We start from the raw sequence: 16,381 nt of genomic DNA on the forward strand, positions 1-16,381 counted from the left end.
GCTAGTGCTCTCTCACTCTTTCTCAAATAAATAAATCTTTAAAAAAAAAATCTAAAGGTTTTGCCAAACTCCTAACAATAAAAGATTTTAAAATTTGAAATAGCTACTTACTGACCCCTCTAAATAATTTTTTTTCATGCCAAGAAGTGGCTTCAGACCTTCAAAAGCTCCAACTCTTCATTTAGTCTTTCAGGATAGCAACATGACCTCCACTCACATATTGTAGTCCTTACAATACGACTTTAAAAACGTGCTGATTTTGAGGGTGCCTGGGTGGCTCAGTCTGCCTTTAGCTCAGATCATGATCTCGGGGTCCTGGAATCGGGCTCCCTGCTCAGCGGGGAGTCTGCTTCTCCCTCTCCTCCCCCCCCCCCCCATTCTCTCCCTCTCTCAAATCTTTAAAAAAAATAAAAAATAATTAAAAAAAAATAAATAAAAAGGTGCTGGTTTCTGCTGTCAGTCTCCATACAGGTTTCAGTGATCTTAATGGCTAGGGAATCACGTTGATACGAAGCTATCTTAGTCATCTGTGTCTCCGACTGTTGGTAACTATGTAGCTATAATTCCACCCATATCTTCTCCCCCGCTAAAACTTCAGTTTTAGTATTCAGTCTAGTATTCTTTCATACATGTCAGTATTGAGTCTCTTTAACTCTGGTTTTAAGCAAGCCTCTTCTCTTCCCAAATGATATTTTAACAAAAGGCTACTTCTGGGCACCTGGGTGGCTCAGTCAATTAAGTGTCAGCCTTCGGCTCGGTCATGATCCCAGGGTCCTGCTTCTCTCTCTCTCTCTCTCAAATAAATAAATAAAATCTTAAAAAAAAAAAAAAAAGGCTACTACTTGACCTGTCTTCAGCTGGATCACCAATCCTTCAGAACAGGTGTCTTCCTAATTGACACTATCTGTTGCAACAACCACATGTTCAACATGCCCACCTCACCTTTTTTGAGAAGTTAGCCTGTGAGTCTCCATTTTGATTACTTCAGATGTGTTGATTACCACTGAAAAATAGTGATCCTTCTAAAAGTGCTTGGGCACATCGAGTAACTTTCCAAAAGAAGAGGTACTTTTATTAATTTTTCTTTATTCTGATTACTTTTCTCTTACTCTCCAGATCAAGAATTCTTTTCCAAAAGTATTTCTTCGTCCATGTGGGTACTGAATGGCTGGGGTAGAAGAACCATTAATTGGGGCAACTGTGGATGACTTACTTGGAGAGGACAGTAAGATCAGTGATGCCCAGGCAGAGATAAGGAAGACTCAAGTCAGAGCATAGTGGCAAGAGATTTGGCCTTTTCCTCAGACTTTTCCTTCTTGGCTTCTGCAATGTCATTCTTGCTTAATTTACTTCTCAGTCTCCTTTTCTCATATTATGATGTATTAACTCAGCAAATATCAGTAAATTGCTATGTGCCACACAGTATGAAGGACACTGGGACTGTAATGATAAACTAAAAGAGACTGGTTCCTGCCTTTTATGGAACTTAAGAGTCCAGGAGATAAGTAAATAGTAAATTCAAATTTTAGTAAATGCCAGTGGACATTGCTGTGAACAACAAAGACAAAAATCTCCATTTTTCTGCAGCTTGCATTCTAATGGAGAAGAGGGGGAGACCAAGGAAACAGAACGTTAAGATAGGAAGTAATACAGGTGAGTAGAATGGACTGCTTTAGGGAGGATGGTCAAGGATGGTCTCCTTAAAGTGGCGACATTTCAACAGATTAAACAATAAGCAGAAGGAATGAATAGTGAGGGATGGCTACAGTGAGTAGTGAGAAGTGCAGAGAAGAAAGAGGAGCAGCCCAAGCAGAAGGGCAGCATGTACCAAGTCCCTGAAGTAATGTTGGCATACTTGATAAGCTGAAAGAAAGCTGGGTCACAGCTTGGAAACTGAAGAGTGGCATGAAATGAAGTTAGAGAAGTAGGTAAGAGCTAGTTCATGCAGCATGCCTTGTAGGACACAGTAGTAGAGTGATTGAATTTTATTCTGTGAGCAGTACTAGGAAGCCAGGGAACTATTTTAAAGAAATATTATATCACTGGGGCACCTGGGTGGCTCAGTCATTAAGCGTTTGCATTCAGCTCAGATCATGATCTGGGCGTCCTGGGATCAAGCCCCTCATTGGGCTCCCTGCTCAGCGGGGAGCCTGCTTCTCCCTCTCCCGCTCCCCCTGCTTGTGTTCCCTCTCTCGCTCGCTCTCTGTCAAATAAATAAAATCTTAAAAAAAAAAGAAATATATCATTGATAATATAATATTGGTACATATTATATCACGGTTTAAATAATTTAAATAACAATGATTGTTTATTTGTTTTCTGGTGGAGGTTTTTGTTTTTTTTTTTGGTTTTTTTAAGATTTTATTTATTTGAGAGAGAGAGAGCACAAGTAGGCAGAGAGGCAGGCAGAGGGAGAGGGAAAAGCAGGCTCTCCACTGAGCAGGGAGCCCGACATGGGGCTCGATCCCAGGACTCTGGGATCATGACCTGAGCCAAAGGCAGCTGCTTAACCAACTGAGCCAGCCAGGCGCCCCATCCATGATGATTGTTTTTTAAAGGTCACTGGGAACAGAACTGGAGAGGCCCAATTAGACTATTGAAATAGTTCAGGCTGGAGACAGTAGTGGTTGGGTCAGAGCAAGGGTCATTAGAAATGAAGAGAAGTTTGGGAACATGTTGAGTTTGAGATGCCTTTGAAATATCCAGGTGGAGATATGTCCAGTAAACTGTCTGGAATTCAGCTGAAGAGTCTAGCTAGACTGGAGATTTAAATTTGGAGGTTGTGTATCTAAATGGTACTTAATGCTATAAGAGTAGATGAGGTCATCTAAGAAGGGAAAAACGGATAGAGAACTGAGTCTGGAGGAATGCTGACATTTAGAAATTGGGTGGAGGAGGCAAGATGGCCTCAAGCAGATAGGACTGCCCAAGACGAACTCTTCCTCTTCTGCCACAAACCTATTTTGTCTTCAGCCTTCCCATCTAAGTTGATGCCAGCTCCACCCCTTTATCTCTCAGTCGAAAAACTTTAGTGTCCTCCATTAAATGTCATCCATCTCTCACTCTCACCTTTTCACCCCTACTCTCACCCCACATCCAATCCATGAGAAACTATGCTGGCTCTACCTTCAGAGTATCCGGAATCTGCACTATTACCCTGACAGTTGCCACCAGATTCTTAGAGTGGTCCTCGAGCCTATATATCTGGCCCTCATTACTTCTGACCTCATCTCCTACTTTGCTGCTGCGTTCTCACTCAGCTCCAGCCACTCTGGCCCTCCTGTTGGCAATTAGGCTAACTCCCTGTCTTTCAAGTCCTTGATCAAATGTTACCATCTCAACAACACCTATGGTGACCTCCCTATTCAACTTTATAACCCACCTCCATACACACACACTGATCACTCTCCTTATTCTGCTCTCTTTCCTATAACATTCTAGCATATTTATTTTTGCATTTATTGCTCATCTCCCCCCATCTCCACAGAATAGAAGTTCCTCAAAGGCAGGGATTTGGTCTCTTGTTCACTAGCATGTCCCAGGCACCAAGAAAAGTGTCTGCCAGATATTCCCTGACCATTTGTTAAATGAATGGATGAGACAGGAGGAAAACCAGGAGTGTGTGATGAAATGGACATTTTTAGAGAGGCTGTTTCAGCAAGGAAGAGAGTACTTAGTTGCCAAATATTGATGAGGGGTCTGGTCAAATGACAAATATATGTCCCTTGGATTTGGTAACATGGAGGTTTTATTTATTTATTTATTTATTTATTTTTAACGTGGAGGTTTTAAATGACCTTGATGAAAGCAGTTATAAAGAAGCAGCAGAAGCCAGACTGGATTTGGAAGAAATGTGAATAGGAGATAGAATTGGTGATAGCCTTTAGAGATTTGATTATGCAGGGGAGCAGAGAAATGGAAATTGGAGTTTAGGGAAAATATTGTTCATAAAATGAAAGATGTAGAACATGTTTACATACTGTCAAGAATGATCTAGTAGAAAGAGAGAGGTTGTTGGGAGTGGGGAGAGAACAGAGACCTTGAGAAGGTAAGAAGGGACTAAGGTGCAAGATGAAAAGTGATGGATCTTTGGTAGAAAGTACACCTCTTTCCACAAAACGGATAGAAAACTAGTGCTTTGTAGTCAGCCTCATTTATTTTCACGCATGGTTTCAAATGCCATCTTGATGGTCACAGCTCTAGCTCATACTGGTTTCCTGAGTTCCAGATCTGCAGAACTTTCTACTTGGTATTTGATCCACAGGCACCTCACAAAGCATTTCCAAAACCAAATCATCTTGACTCACAGAACCTGTTTTGTTTCTCAGAGATCTGATTGTCACCCCCATTCCTTCTCTGTCCCGGAATTAAAGAAGTCACCAGATGCTGTCAGTTTTCTCTTTTTAGTTACTTCTGGCAACATTGTGTGCAGTAGCAAAAAATTAGTAACAACTATCCTTGAGAAAGGAACTACAGATCTCCAATTGATGATGGTTTGACTTATGATTGTACAATTTTACAGTGGTGCAAAAGTGGTATGCATTCAGTAGAATCCATACGTCAAATTTTGAATTTTGATCTTTTCCCGGGGTGGCACTATGCGGTACAGTACTCATGATGCTGGGCAGGGGCATTGACCTGCAGCTCCAGTCAGCCATGCAATCGCAAGGGTAAACAACCAGTTCACTTAAAGCAATCCTGTGCAACCATTATGTTACTCTTTCAGTATAGTATCCAATCAATTACAGGAGACACCCAACACTATTATAAAATAGGCTTTGTGTTAAATGATTTAGCCCAGTTGTAGGGTAATATATGTGTCCTGAGCACATTTAAGGTGGGCTAGGCTAAGCTATGATTGATGTTCAGTGGGTTAGGTGTATTAAGTGCATTTTTTACTTAAGAGTATTTTCATTTTAATGGGTATATCAGGATATAACCCCATCAGAAGTTGAGGAAGATCTGTAGTTAAATTATGATACTTCCAACAAATAAAATAGGTACTGATAGGAGTTGATTTCTGGGATATTATTAGAGGTTTTTTTAAAGAAAGATACAGAGCAGTGGTTTGTTTGTTGTTGTTTTTAAACACTACTAGGTATTTGTTTGTTCTTCAGTAACCTCTTAAAATGTATAGCAGTATTTTTCGTACTATTTCTAAGAGATGCCTCAGCAATACAGGGATAATTTTCTTTGGGTCTTTGTGAGGGGCTTTTGAAGAAGGAGGATTCACCCTGAATTGTATCATTACACTGAATTCAGTTAATTTGCAACTCTGTGAGTGCCAGTTATGTACCAGGCATTGGGTATTTTTGCAGTGATCATGCCATATATTGGAATTTTGTAAAATTTCGTTAGGAATTGTTAGCTCAAAAAGGTATATGCACACCCCTGTTCATTGCAGTGTTATTTACAATAGTCAAGACCTGAAGCAGCCTAAGTGTCAATTGATGGATGAATGGATGAAGGAAATGTGGTATATGTATATATTTATAATGGAATATTATTTAAACCACAAGAGTGAAATACTGCCATTTGTGACATGGATTGACCTTGAGCACATAATGCTAACTAAAAGAAAGAAATATTGTATGATTTCATTTACATGTGGAATCTTAAAAAACAAAACAAAAACCCAAACTCATGGATAGAACAGATTGGTGGTTGCCAGAAGTAGGGGATGGGGATGGTGCATGGGTAAATGTGGTCCAAAGATACAAGCTTCCAATTACAAAAGTAAGTGCTGTGGATGTAATGTACAGTATGGTGACTGTAGTTAATCACTATATATTTGAAAGTTGCTAAGGGATGAGAGATTAGATCTTAAAAGTTCTCATCATAAGAAAATTTGTAATTATGTGTGGTAATGGATGTTAACTAGACTTACTGTGATCATTTGACAACATATATAAATACTGAATTATTATATTGTATGCCTGAAACTAATATGTTTTATGTCAATTATATCTCAGATTTTTTTAAGGACAGAAAATGATTCTATTAAAATCTGCTGCCTGAAAACAGTGTTAAAAAACACTATTCACTATTCCATAGACAAAATCCAGATGCTACCTTAGCATGATATATAAAAGGTTCTTCCTCATCTGGCATCTGCCTAATTGGCATTCTGTATCCTATTAGGAATGATTTGCTCTTTCATGTTCCATGCCTGTGTACATTTTGTCTCTTCTGCTTGTGCTCTTCCCTTATTCCAATCCTTCCCCTCATTGTTCCTCTCCCTATTCTCCTAATGACCCCTTAATTCTTCTGTAAGCCTTCAGCTCAGATGTCATTGCTGGAATCTCCTTGGGTAGTCCTTCTTAGTCTCTGCTTTCCCCCAATTTGGGTATTCCCTTCTTTGGACTCTAGTAACGTTTTATATATACCTCTATTATGGCAGTCATATTGTATTGAAATTCTTGACTCTTCTTGTTTCTCCCTGTCTTAAATTGTGAACTCTTTGAGAATAAGGAGAATCAGAGATACAAAGATACTCATTTTTGTGACATGGAGCCTAGAAATATTAAAAGAAAACATAGAATCCAGTTAATCTTTGCAGCCATCTAATTCTTCCATCAGCTGCAACTAGGCCAGCCCCGGGCATACACCTTAAAAGCATTCTACTGCTGCTTTCTCATTCAGCTCCCACTGTGGTCTTAGAAGAACTAGTATTCAGCGTTGGTGGTTTTAAGAATATTGGGGTAAAACTTTAGATGAGTGAGAAGGGTCTTCTGTCTCTCCCAGCACAAAGGTATACCTCCCCATCTGCTTTAACATATGCCTGAAATTCTTTTCATTTCATTTTTTTAGCTGTAAAAAGGTTTTAAGTGCTGTTATGTGAGAATGAGAATGGTAGGAGATTGAAATTCATTGGTACTAAATCCGTAAACCATTATAAATAAGTTGTAGGACTTTTTCGTTTTGTTAGATATGGGGGCAGTTACAGCAGAACTGTGGGACATGGTTTTCTAAAGGAGGCCTCCTACCTAGAAAGAAGTTGCTTGTGTTGTGCATGTGACAAAGTAGGGGCTCCTTTGAAGACACCTGACGTCACACCTTTGCTGGGATCACTTTTATCTTCCACTGCATAGACAAATATAAACTGTAAGCAGATTTCTTTTGTTGCTATCTCATAGTCCCCCAATTTAGTGGAACCATTTTATGAGATAGATGTGGGAAAGGGATTCTGTAGCAAGAGTTACTTAGCACATCTGAAAATGTATGCACTCTAAATATGCAGAACTCCATATTTGCAATTAGAAATGCTATTCTAGAGTGGAAAACATTTGAATGTTGGGCTTTCGGCCACCTATTTCATAACCATTCTCTGAAGCTGGTAGTACAGTTGACCCTTGAACAACGTGAAGGTTGGGGTGTTGACCCCCTGTGCAGTCAGAAATCTGCATATAACTTTCGACTCTCCCAAAATTTAACCACTAACAGCCTATTGTTGACCATAGAAGCCTTACTGATAATATAAACAGTCAAGTAATACATATTTTGTATATTATATTTACTGTATACTGTATTCTTACAATAATAACGAAGAGAAAATACATTTACAGAACTGTAAAAAATCTGCTTATAAGTGGACCCATGCATTTCAGACCCATGTTGTTCAAGGATCAGCTGTATTACTTAAACTGTTAGAGAGACCCTTGGCTTTCTCGTTAAGATTAGTGATATATTCCAGATCCTCTTTTCATCAGTTATTTTTTGAATTGTTGAATCTTTTGTTATTCTTCATCCAAAGACATTTTAGCATGGCTAGTACTTAGCGACACTAATTAATATATTTTCTTTGGCGAACTTAAATGTGGATAATTTGTTTTCTTCTAGGTTTTGGGCGGAAAGATGTAGTTGAATATTTGCTTCAGAATGGTGCAAATGTCCAAGCACGTGATGATGGCGGGCTTATTCCTCTTCATAATGCATGTTCTTTTGGTCATGCTGAGGTAGTCAGTCTCCTTTTGCGACATGGTGCAGACCCAAATGCTCGTGATAATTGGAATTATACCCCCCTCCATGAAGCTGCAATTAAAGGAAAGATTGATGTTTGCATCGGTAAGACTATTTACTTTCCTGAATTTTCCTGAAACAGTTTGTAACTATTCTAAGTCTAAATTGAATTCATTTGTTAATATGATCAAATTCTGCCAGGATGAATTTAAATACTAAAGAACACTTTGTGATTTAATCTAACCATTATTTATTGAGTGTCTGTTTTTATATGGTACTAAGCTTAAGTTCTTTAAAGAAGAGAATACAAAATTCCTGTTCTCTAGAAATTTAGATTTCTTCTGAGAGAGTAAGACACATGAAGAACCAGGTAAAGTCATGGTGGACGTGAACAGGAGTGTTAGAGGGAACTGATTACAGTGACTTGGTTGGAGTCAAGTTGCTTCCTCCTGGAGTCTTTCCAGGAAGTAGTGGGAGAAAGATTGAAAAGGTAGGTAGACTTCTTTAAAAGAGCTTTGAATTCCAGGTTAGGGTGCTTGATATTTTTATGTAGGTAGTATGGAATCACTGAAGACTTCTAAGGAAACAGTCTGATGAGAGTAGCATATTTTCAGAAGAATGATCTGATAGGGGGCTAGGTTGAATAGATGGCATCAGAGAGACCAGCTAGGAAGCTGTAGAATAACCCAGATGAGAAATGATGAGGGCATGAAGTAGGGCTTACAGAAACATTTGAAGGACAAATTATCAGTCATTTAGAATGCTTTAACAAATGATAGAGAATTTCCTGACAGGTTGATCACTGACAAAATTATCATTGAAAAGGTTGCTTATTTGAGAGTTTTCATTAATCTGGTGTTGACTTTTCTGAGCCTACCAGTCAGGGACTGGTAGTAAGCAGGAGTCTGCTTACCTTAGCTCTATTTCCTGATGCAAAACAGGGGCAGTTAAAATCCTGGAGACTGATAGAAAACCAACTGTGTGCATTAGGAAAAGTCCAGGTGCTCTAAGCTGGACTTAACTGTTCTCCCCTCATCCCAGTGCCCCAAATCACTATTTATACTGGTCAAGTTAGTTCAAGTTAGGTCATTTATAAAGATACACATTACCTAGTAACCTTTGCCCAATTCTCCTTTCCTGTGTGTTATCTAAGTTGCTACTCCCTCTGCTCATAGTCCTTTTCTAGTTCCTGAGTCTCAGGCATATAAATAATCAGCTTTAATAATAATGTAGGGTTTTCCAAATATAGTTATAGGTCTTCACTGTCCAATATGGTAGCTGAGGACTTGTAATATGGCTATTGAATTGAGATGTACTTTTTACAAACCAGATTTCAGAGATTTACTTTGGGGGGGAAAAAAAAAGGAATGCAAAAATCTCAATTTTATATTGATTACAATATAAGTAAAATACTGAAATGATGGTACTTTGGGTATATTGGGCTAAGTAAAACGTGTTTAGAATAACTTAACCTGTTACTTTTTATTTTTTTTAATATGGCTACTAGAAAATTTTAAATTACATATATGGCTCACATTTTATTTCTATCGGCCAGCACTATTACAGGTAGTAGTAGAGTGGAATGAATATAACCCTGTCAAAGAACAGGAGGTAGGCTCCGCTTTCTGCATGTTATTTGCCTGTCTTTCCCCAGCACCTTATTTATAGAGTGTGCTAGAATATCCTTATATAACAAATAACAATGCAGAATATAGCACAAGTCTTTTTTTATGTGCTCTAGGATGTAATGTAACGGTTTTGATTTGGGGTTTGTTAACCCTACAGAGAGTATTTTTTTCTTTTTTGAAGAATTTACCTGTGTGATTTTATTTTTCTTTTTTAATTCTATACATCCCTATTCCTGGGCTATCCATAGCTTTAGAAATTCCATTTTTGTTATGATAGGACAGTCTAACATAGTCGTTCATTTGGAATGAGAGAACAAGCTTTCAAGCAAACTAGCCTTTTATTTCCTTATATACTTTTATCTCCTTAGTCACAAAGCAAAGGAAACCTGACATTGAGCTTAGGGGACATTTATTTAACGTGTCTTGTACATTAAATAATGCAATATTTTATACAATCTTATCTTTAAAATATAACATTTAGCATGCTATCAGGATATGAAAGGTCTTTAAATAACTCAAAGACTTCTGGACCAGAATTTTTGAGAAGATGATTTACTAAAATCAGATTGTCATGATTACCATTTTGAAAGGTAGTGTTGCTCTGTTGCAGTGCTCTTACAGCATGGAGCTGAGCCAACCATCCGGAATACAGATGGAAGGACAGCATTAGATTTAGCAGACCCGTCTGCCAAAGCAGTGCTGACCGGTAAGTCTATGTACTCATTGGGTATTCTAGGAAGAATATAAAGAATTGAGCTTGCTAGGTAGACGGTCTGCTTCCTGTAGTTAATGACTTAACTAGATTTTCAAAATACTATCAATTCAGTTGTTACTCTTTTCTACATCTGGACAATTGGCACTTGATTCTTGTCTAAGAAAAGTAAAACTTCTCTTTTTTCTTTTTAAATTGGTGTTTAGATTTGTGCTTCCTGCCTTATTTCAGTCAGGGGTAATAGATTATTGTGTGTTACTGCCATGTTTTCAGGATGTTCTTTAAATGTCCCTGACTTTTCCGAGCAAAAATAAACAATTGGGACTACATCAAAATAAAAAGCTTTTGCACAGAGAAGGAAACAGTCAACAAACTAAAAGGCACCCTACAGAATGGGAGAAGATATTTGTAAATGACATCTCTAATAAAGGATTGATATCCAAAATATAGACCTTAGAAAAATCAACACCCAAAAAACAAATAATCCGATTAAAAAATGGGCCGAAGACATGCACAGATATTTCTCCCAAAAGACATATAGATGGCCAACAGACACATGAAAAGATGCTCAACATTGGGGCACCTGGATGGCTCAGTCATTTAGCCTCCAACTCTTGATTTCAGCTCAGGTCATGATCTCAGGGTCATGAGATCGAGCCCTGCATCAGACTCCATGCCCAGCATGGATTCTCTCTCTGCCTTTCCCTCTGCTCCTCCCCACCCCACTCCTGTGCGCACATGCGTTCTCTCTCTCTCTCTCAAAAAAAAAAGATGCTCAACATCACTTATCATGAGGGAAATGCAAATCAAAACTACAATGAGCTATCCCCTTACACCTGACAGAATGGCTAAAATCGACACGAGAAACAACAGGTGTTGGATGTAGAGAAAAAGGAACCCTTGTGCACTGTTGGTGGGAATGCAAACTGGTGCAGCCACTATGGAAAACAGTATGGAGGTTCCTCAGAAAGTTAAAAATAGAACTACCCGACGATCCAGGAATTGCACTACTGGGTATTTACCCAAAGGATACAAAAACACTCATTCAAAGGGATACATGCACCCTGATGTTTATAAAAGCAGCATTATTTACAATAGCCGAGATACAGAAGCAGCCCAAGTATCCATCCATAGATAAATGGGTAAAAAAGATGTGGTATATATACACAATGGAATATTACTCAGACATAAAACGATGAATTCTTGCCATTTGCAACAACATGGATAGAGCTAGAGAGTATATGCTAAGTGAAATAAGTCAGTTAGAGAAAGACAAGTGCCATATGATTTCACTCTTGTGAGGAATTTAAGAAACAAACAAAAAAAACAAGCAAAGAGGGAAAAAAGAGAAACCAAGAAATAGACTCTTAACTATAGAGAACAAAACTGATGGTTAACAGGGAGGTGGGTGGGAAGATGGGTGAAATAGGTGATGAGGATTAAGGAGTGTACTTGTGATGAGCACCTGGTGATTAAAAAAAAAGGAAAGTAGCTTAAAATATTTGAAATCTCAGAAATTAATGTGCCCAGTGAGTAGGTTTATGAAACATCTCCTTTTGAAATCAGAGAATTGATATTTCCAAGCTAGAACTGCCTAAAAATGCTACTTTTCTAAGCATTGCAGTTCTGATAAAAATTTTTTGTAATGTATATGGTTTTATGATAAGGTTTTATATAGACTGTCAGTTTTAAAAAGTAAAATATTTTAAAATCTAAAAAAAAAATAAATGTCCCTGAGTTTTCCAGATAACATGTTTTACCCCTTTATATACTATTTTTTTAATGTGTTTTAATCTTTTTTTTTTTTTTTAATGAAACCCTTTCAAAAAGCTCTAACCATTATCTTTTCTAAACAGTGGATTCTGGTCATACCAGTTTCAGTACCTTGAAGCATGTCAGTTAATGTTCTCTCGTAACATATTCATGTCTTTGGAACCTATTAACATGTATAAGGCTTAGTCTCAGGTTCATTTTAGACTGTCAAGCTTTTTTGAATGGTAGTATCCCCTTCACATGTTTCTTCCTCATCAGAGTGTTCCTCTTAAAAAGCTCTCTGCCATATTGTTTTCTGGATTCTTATCTGTGTGATCACCATTAGAATCATGTCTGATCTAATAGTCAAGAGCCTGAGGGGTTCTGCTATGAGCTCTTTTGCTTGGACTTTGTGATATTTCTTCTGGTATTACCAGGAAAATTTAGACCAGTCCCCAAAGAGGTTCTAGAAAAGTGAGCTGTTATTGAAACTATCACTTCCGTGTTCATTTCCCCCTTCACTATACCATTTTATTCCCTGCTTTTCTCTTTTTAAAAAATCTTGGGGCTCAAAGAATCCTTGCATTAGCAATCTGTATATATTTGTATTGTGGACAGCAGTTTGGATTTTATTTCAGCAAATCAATAAACACTGTCCGTGACATTAAATTATGTTAATTTAAGTTGTATTCATTTTAAAGTTTTGTTTGTATGCATTTGTAAATATGGAAGCCAAGCTATGGGCATAAAGAATTTACATTTAATCCTGTTCTTATGTGTATATATTTAAAGTAGCACTATAATATAATTTTAGTGTTGGAAAATCTGCATTCATAAAAATATTAAGGATTATGTCCAGTTGGTAATGCCATAAGATTATCTTTTGTTATCTCTATAATGTTGGCATATTGGATTTTGTTTTGTGTTACTTTTGAATGAAGTTGTGGGTGCATTTTGTCCATTGCACAAATAACATTGGTTTTAGGAAATTTGAGGAGTAAAAAGAAAAGGAAAAGCTCTCAGTAACCTACCACCTAAGACAAACTTTGTTGAAATTTTGGTGTATTTTCTTCTTGGCTTTCCTTTTTTGGTGCATATTGTTTTCAAATAGCTTCATTATGTAATATTGGATTTTTTTTTTTTTTACTTTCATAACAAATGTATTCCATGTTCTTCATACAAATATTTTTTAAATTGCACAGTATTGTGTTAATTAATCATTTTGTATTTATTGGAAATTTATTTCCAAATTTATCTACTTTGAATGTAGTTCATGAGGATCTTTATGCATTAAGTTGTTACTACTTTTGTGATTAATTTTTTTTTCATTTTTTCCCCCTAATTCACAGGTGAATATAAGAAAGATGAACTTTTGGAAAGTGCCAGGTGTGTACTGGTGTTATAAATATGTATCGTGGATAACTTCATCATTAATTTTTTTAAATAATAAACTTTAAAAGAGAATGAATTTTTGTTTGCTCACATACATGTCTGCAGACGGGATCTGATGAATACAAATTGCTAATATGTTTTTTTGTGTGCTAGGAGTGGCAATGAAGAAAAAATGATGGCTCTGCTGACACCCTTAAATGTCAACTGCCACGCAAGTGATGGCAGAAAGGTAGTTCCTTTGACAGCTAAGCTGTTGTTCTTCCTCCTGGTAACATGAAAATGCATTTATCTTACTAAAAATTAAAACATTTGATGAGAATGCTGATACTTTCTTTTAAGCAGTAATTTGGATTAATTCTTAAACTTAGTAAAACTTTACTGATAAACATTTAGTTGTTTGCTTCCTACTTACAATAATGAACTTACAAACTTATACTATGCCTTTGGTAAATATGTTGGATTTTGTAAACCCAAAATGAGAACTATGAAGATGGTAAGTTTTTTTCTGGAATTCTGGTATTATATTTGGTTTTTTACCTTTTCACACATTTTTTTAGCTATTATTGTAATTTCATTCATTTGATTAATATTTCAGTCAACTCCATTGCATTTGGCAGCAGGATACAACAGAGTAAAAATTGTACAGCTGTTACTACAACATGGAGCTGATGTCCATGCTAAAGATAAAGGGTAAGTAAGCATTGGGAAAAAATGAGGATTTCTTAAATGTTACTGTCTTTATTATAATCTCTGTAACCATATAAAAATCTTCTTGCTAAATAGTGTAAACATTATTGAGCTTTTACAGTATGCAGATTGCTCTGAGGACACAGGAATTATAAAACCTTAAAGCTACCACTTAGAGGGCTTACACTACACTTTAGGAAGCATGACTAGATACCTAACAATATAAGTTCTCTACTAAGTGTGAGGTGATAATAGAGATAGTACTGTAGGAGTTCCCAGGAGGGAACTCTCAGTGATAGCCATCCTGGATAGAAAATCCTTCAGGAGGAGGTGATACTCAACCTGGACTCAGCTTAAGAAAGCAGAGAGTTTAGGGAACATCATTGTGCAAGAAAATTTGTGTGAGAGGATGTGCTAAAGCAGATATTACAGCATATTTAAGAAACAATGACTAGACCAGTGTGGCTGAAGCAGATGGATTTACATAGGGGAGAAATGAAGGCTAGGGTTGGAGAAGTAGGTACAACCCAGGTTTTAGAGGACTTGATATTCCAGTCTAAGGAATTCACACTGTGAGCCACAGTAGCCGTTGAAAGATCTTAAGCAAGGGGAAAGATTTTTTCTAAAAGAGGAGTTTTAGGGGACACATTCTGGCAGCAATGTGTAAGGTAGTTTGGAGAGAAGGACCAGAGGTCAGAGAGCAGTGAGAGTAATCATTGTAAGGGTTCAGGCATAATGAGGATCTATAATAATGTTGCAGAGGAATGGAAATAAAGACACAGGTGCAAGAGATACTATAGTGTAAGAATGGGTAGGATTTGTTGACTGGATGTGAGGAGAGAGGAATAAAAAGATAACTACATTTCAAATTCTGAAGCTGAGTGACTGATCCCAGTGATACACATACTAAAATCCAGGAGGGAAAATTATTTTGGGGGAATTATTTTGGAACCAGAACTCAGGAAACTCAAGTAGAGGTAGCCATTAGATAGTTGGGGAATGAAATTGGTGCTCAGGTTAGAAATCATACAATAAAAAATGGTGAGGGGTGCCTGGGTGGCTCAGTCGGTGAGCATCTGACTCTTGATTTCCACTGAGGTCATGATCTTGGGGTTGTGAGATTGAGCCCCGCATTGGGCTCCACACTCAGTGGGGAGCATGCTTGAGTGCTCTCTCTCTCTCTCTCTAAAATAAATAAATCTGGGACGCGTAGGTGGCTCACGCGGTTAAGCGTCTGCCTTCGGCTCACGTCATGATCCCGGGGTCCTGGGACTCAATCCAATACCAGAAATCCAGAAATCACATAGGGTTCCTTGCCTAGCAGGGAACCTGCTTCTCCCTCTGCCTGTTGTTCCCCCCTGCTTGTGCTCACTCTCTTTCTCTTTCTCTCTCATAAATAAGTAAAATATTAAAAGAGTAAAAAATAAAATAAATTTAAGAAAAAAAGTGGTGAGGAAAGCCGTAAACCTTTAAAGAGAGGACAGGTAGAATTAATGACTACACTGTCAGTGGCCATTACTCACCAGAGGCCATCATAGCAGTGTCTGTGGTAATTAGTGAGTGATTCCCCAAGTAAGAGCAGCTTAAAGATACAAGTCAGGATTTTAAGGTTCCACTGTACCTTCCTATATAGAAAGTTCTTTCTCCATGACCATCATGAAGGAATTGGGTTTAGTTTATTAATTTACCCTATAGAATCTAAAAAAAGGTTTCAAAGAAGAGCCAGTGTTCGAGCTCTGAGTTTGGAAAGGATTGTAGGAGTAAGCCAGGAGGGAGGAAATCTGTTCTACACCAAGGGGACAGTATGCCCAGAGGCATAGAGGGAACTACATGTGGTTGAGCATACCATCACTAAAGGGTAAGGCTCCAGAGTGTTAGACCATTGCATGCCAGGCTAAGCAGTTGGAACCAGTTTTCAAAAGCAAGGAAGAACCAATGAGACATTAAAACAAGGAGTAACTACATCAGGGGTGCCTGGGTGGCTCAGTCGGTTAAGTGTCCAACTCCTGATTTTGGCTCACAGTCATGGGATCAAGCCCCACATGGTGCTCCACACTGGGTGTGGAACCTGCTTGAGATTCTTTCTCTGTCCCCCCACCAGCTGTCTCTGTCTCCCCCCTTAAAAAAAAAAAAGGAGTAGCTACATCAGATTTACTTTTAGAAAAATCTGGCTACAATTTGAAAAAGAAATTGAAATAGGGGCTGTTTGAGTAGTACAGGAAGAAATATTAAAGGCGTGGTGGTAGCCTTG

The 16,381-nt window shown here is 37.8% G+C and overlaps 1 protein-coding gene across 2 annotated transcripts in view; it reads left to right on the forward strand.

Moving 5' to 3' along the window:
- TNKS2 (tankyrase 2) overlaps positions 1-16,381 on the forward strand; it is a 68,345-nt gene that overhangs the window by 6,980 nt on the left and 44,984 nt on the right. For both annotated transcript variants that reach the window (XM_064595017.1, XM_045878411.3), the window contains exons 2-6: positions 7,840-8,064; positions 10,198-10,293; positions 13,401-13,437; positions 13,597-13,672; positions 14,039-14,133. In XM_064595017.1, coding sequence (XP_064451087.1) covers positions 7,840-8,064; positions 10,198-10,293; positions 13,401-13,437; positions 13,597-13,672; positions 14,039-14,133 — 529 coding nt within the window. The remainder of the gene's footprint in view (positions 1-7,839; positions 8,065-10,197; positions 10,294-13,400; positions 13,438-13,596; positions 13,673-14,038; positions 14,134-16,381) is intronic.

This window comes from Mirounga angustirostris, unplaced genomic scaffold (assembly GCF_029215605.1).
Source record: "Mirounga angustirostris isolate CCGP_5_RB_7025 unplaced genomic scaffold, mMirAng1.0.hap1 SCAF_6, whole genome shotgun sequence".
NCBI lineage: Eukaryota > Metazoa > Chordata > Mammalia > Carnivora > Phocidae > Mirounga > Mirounga angustirostris.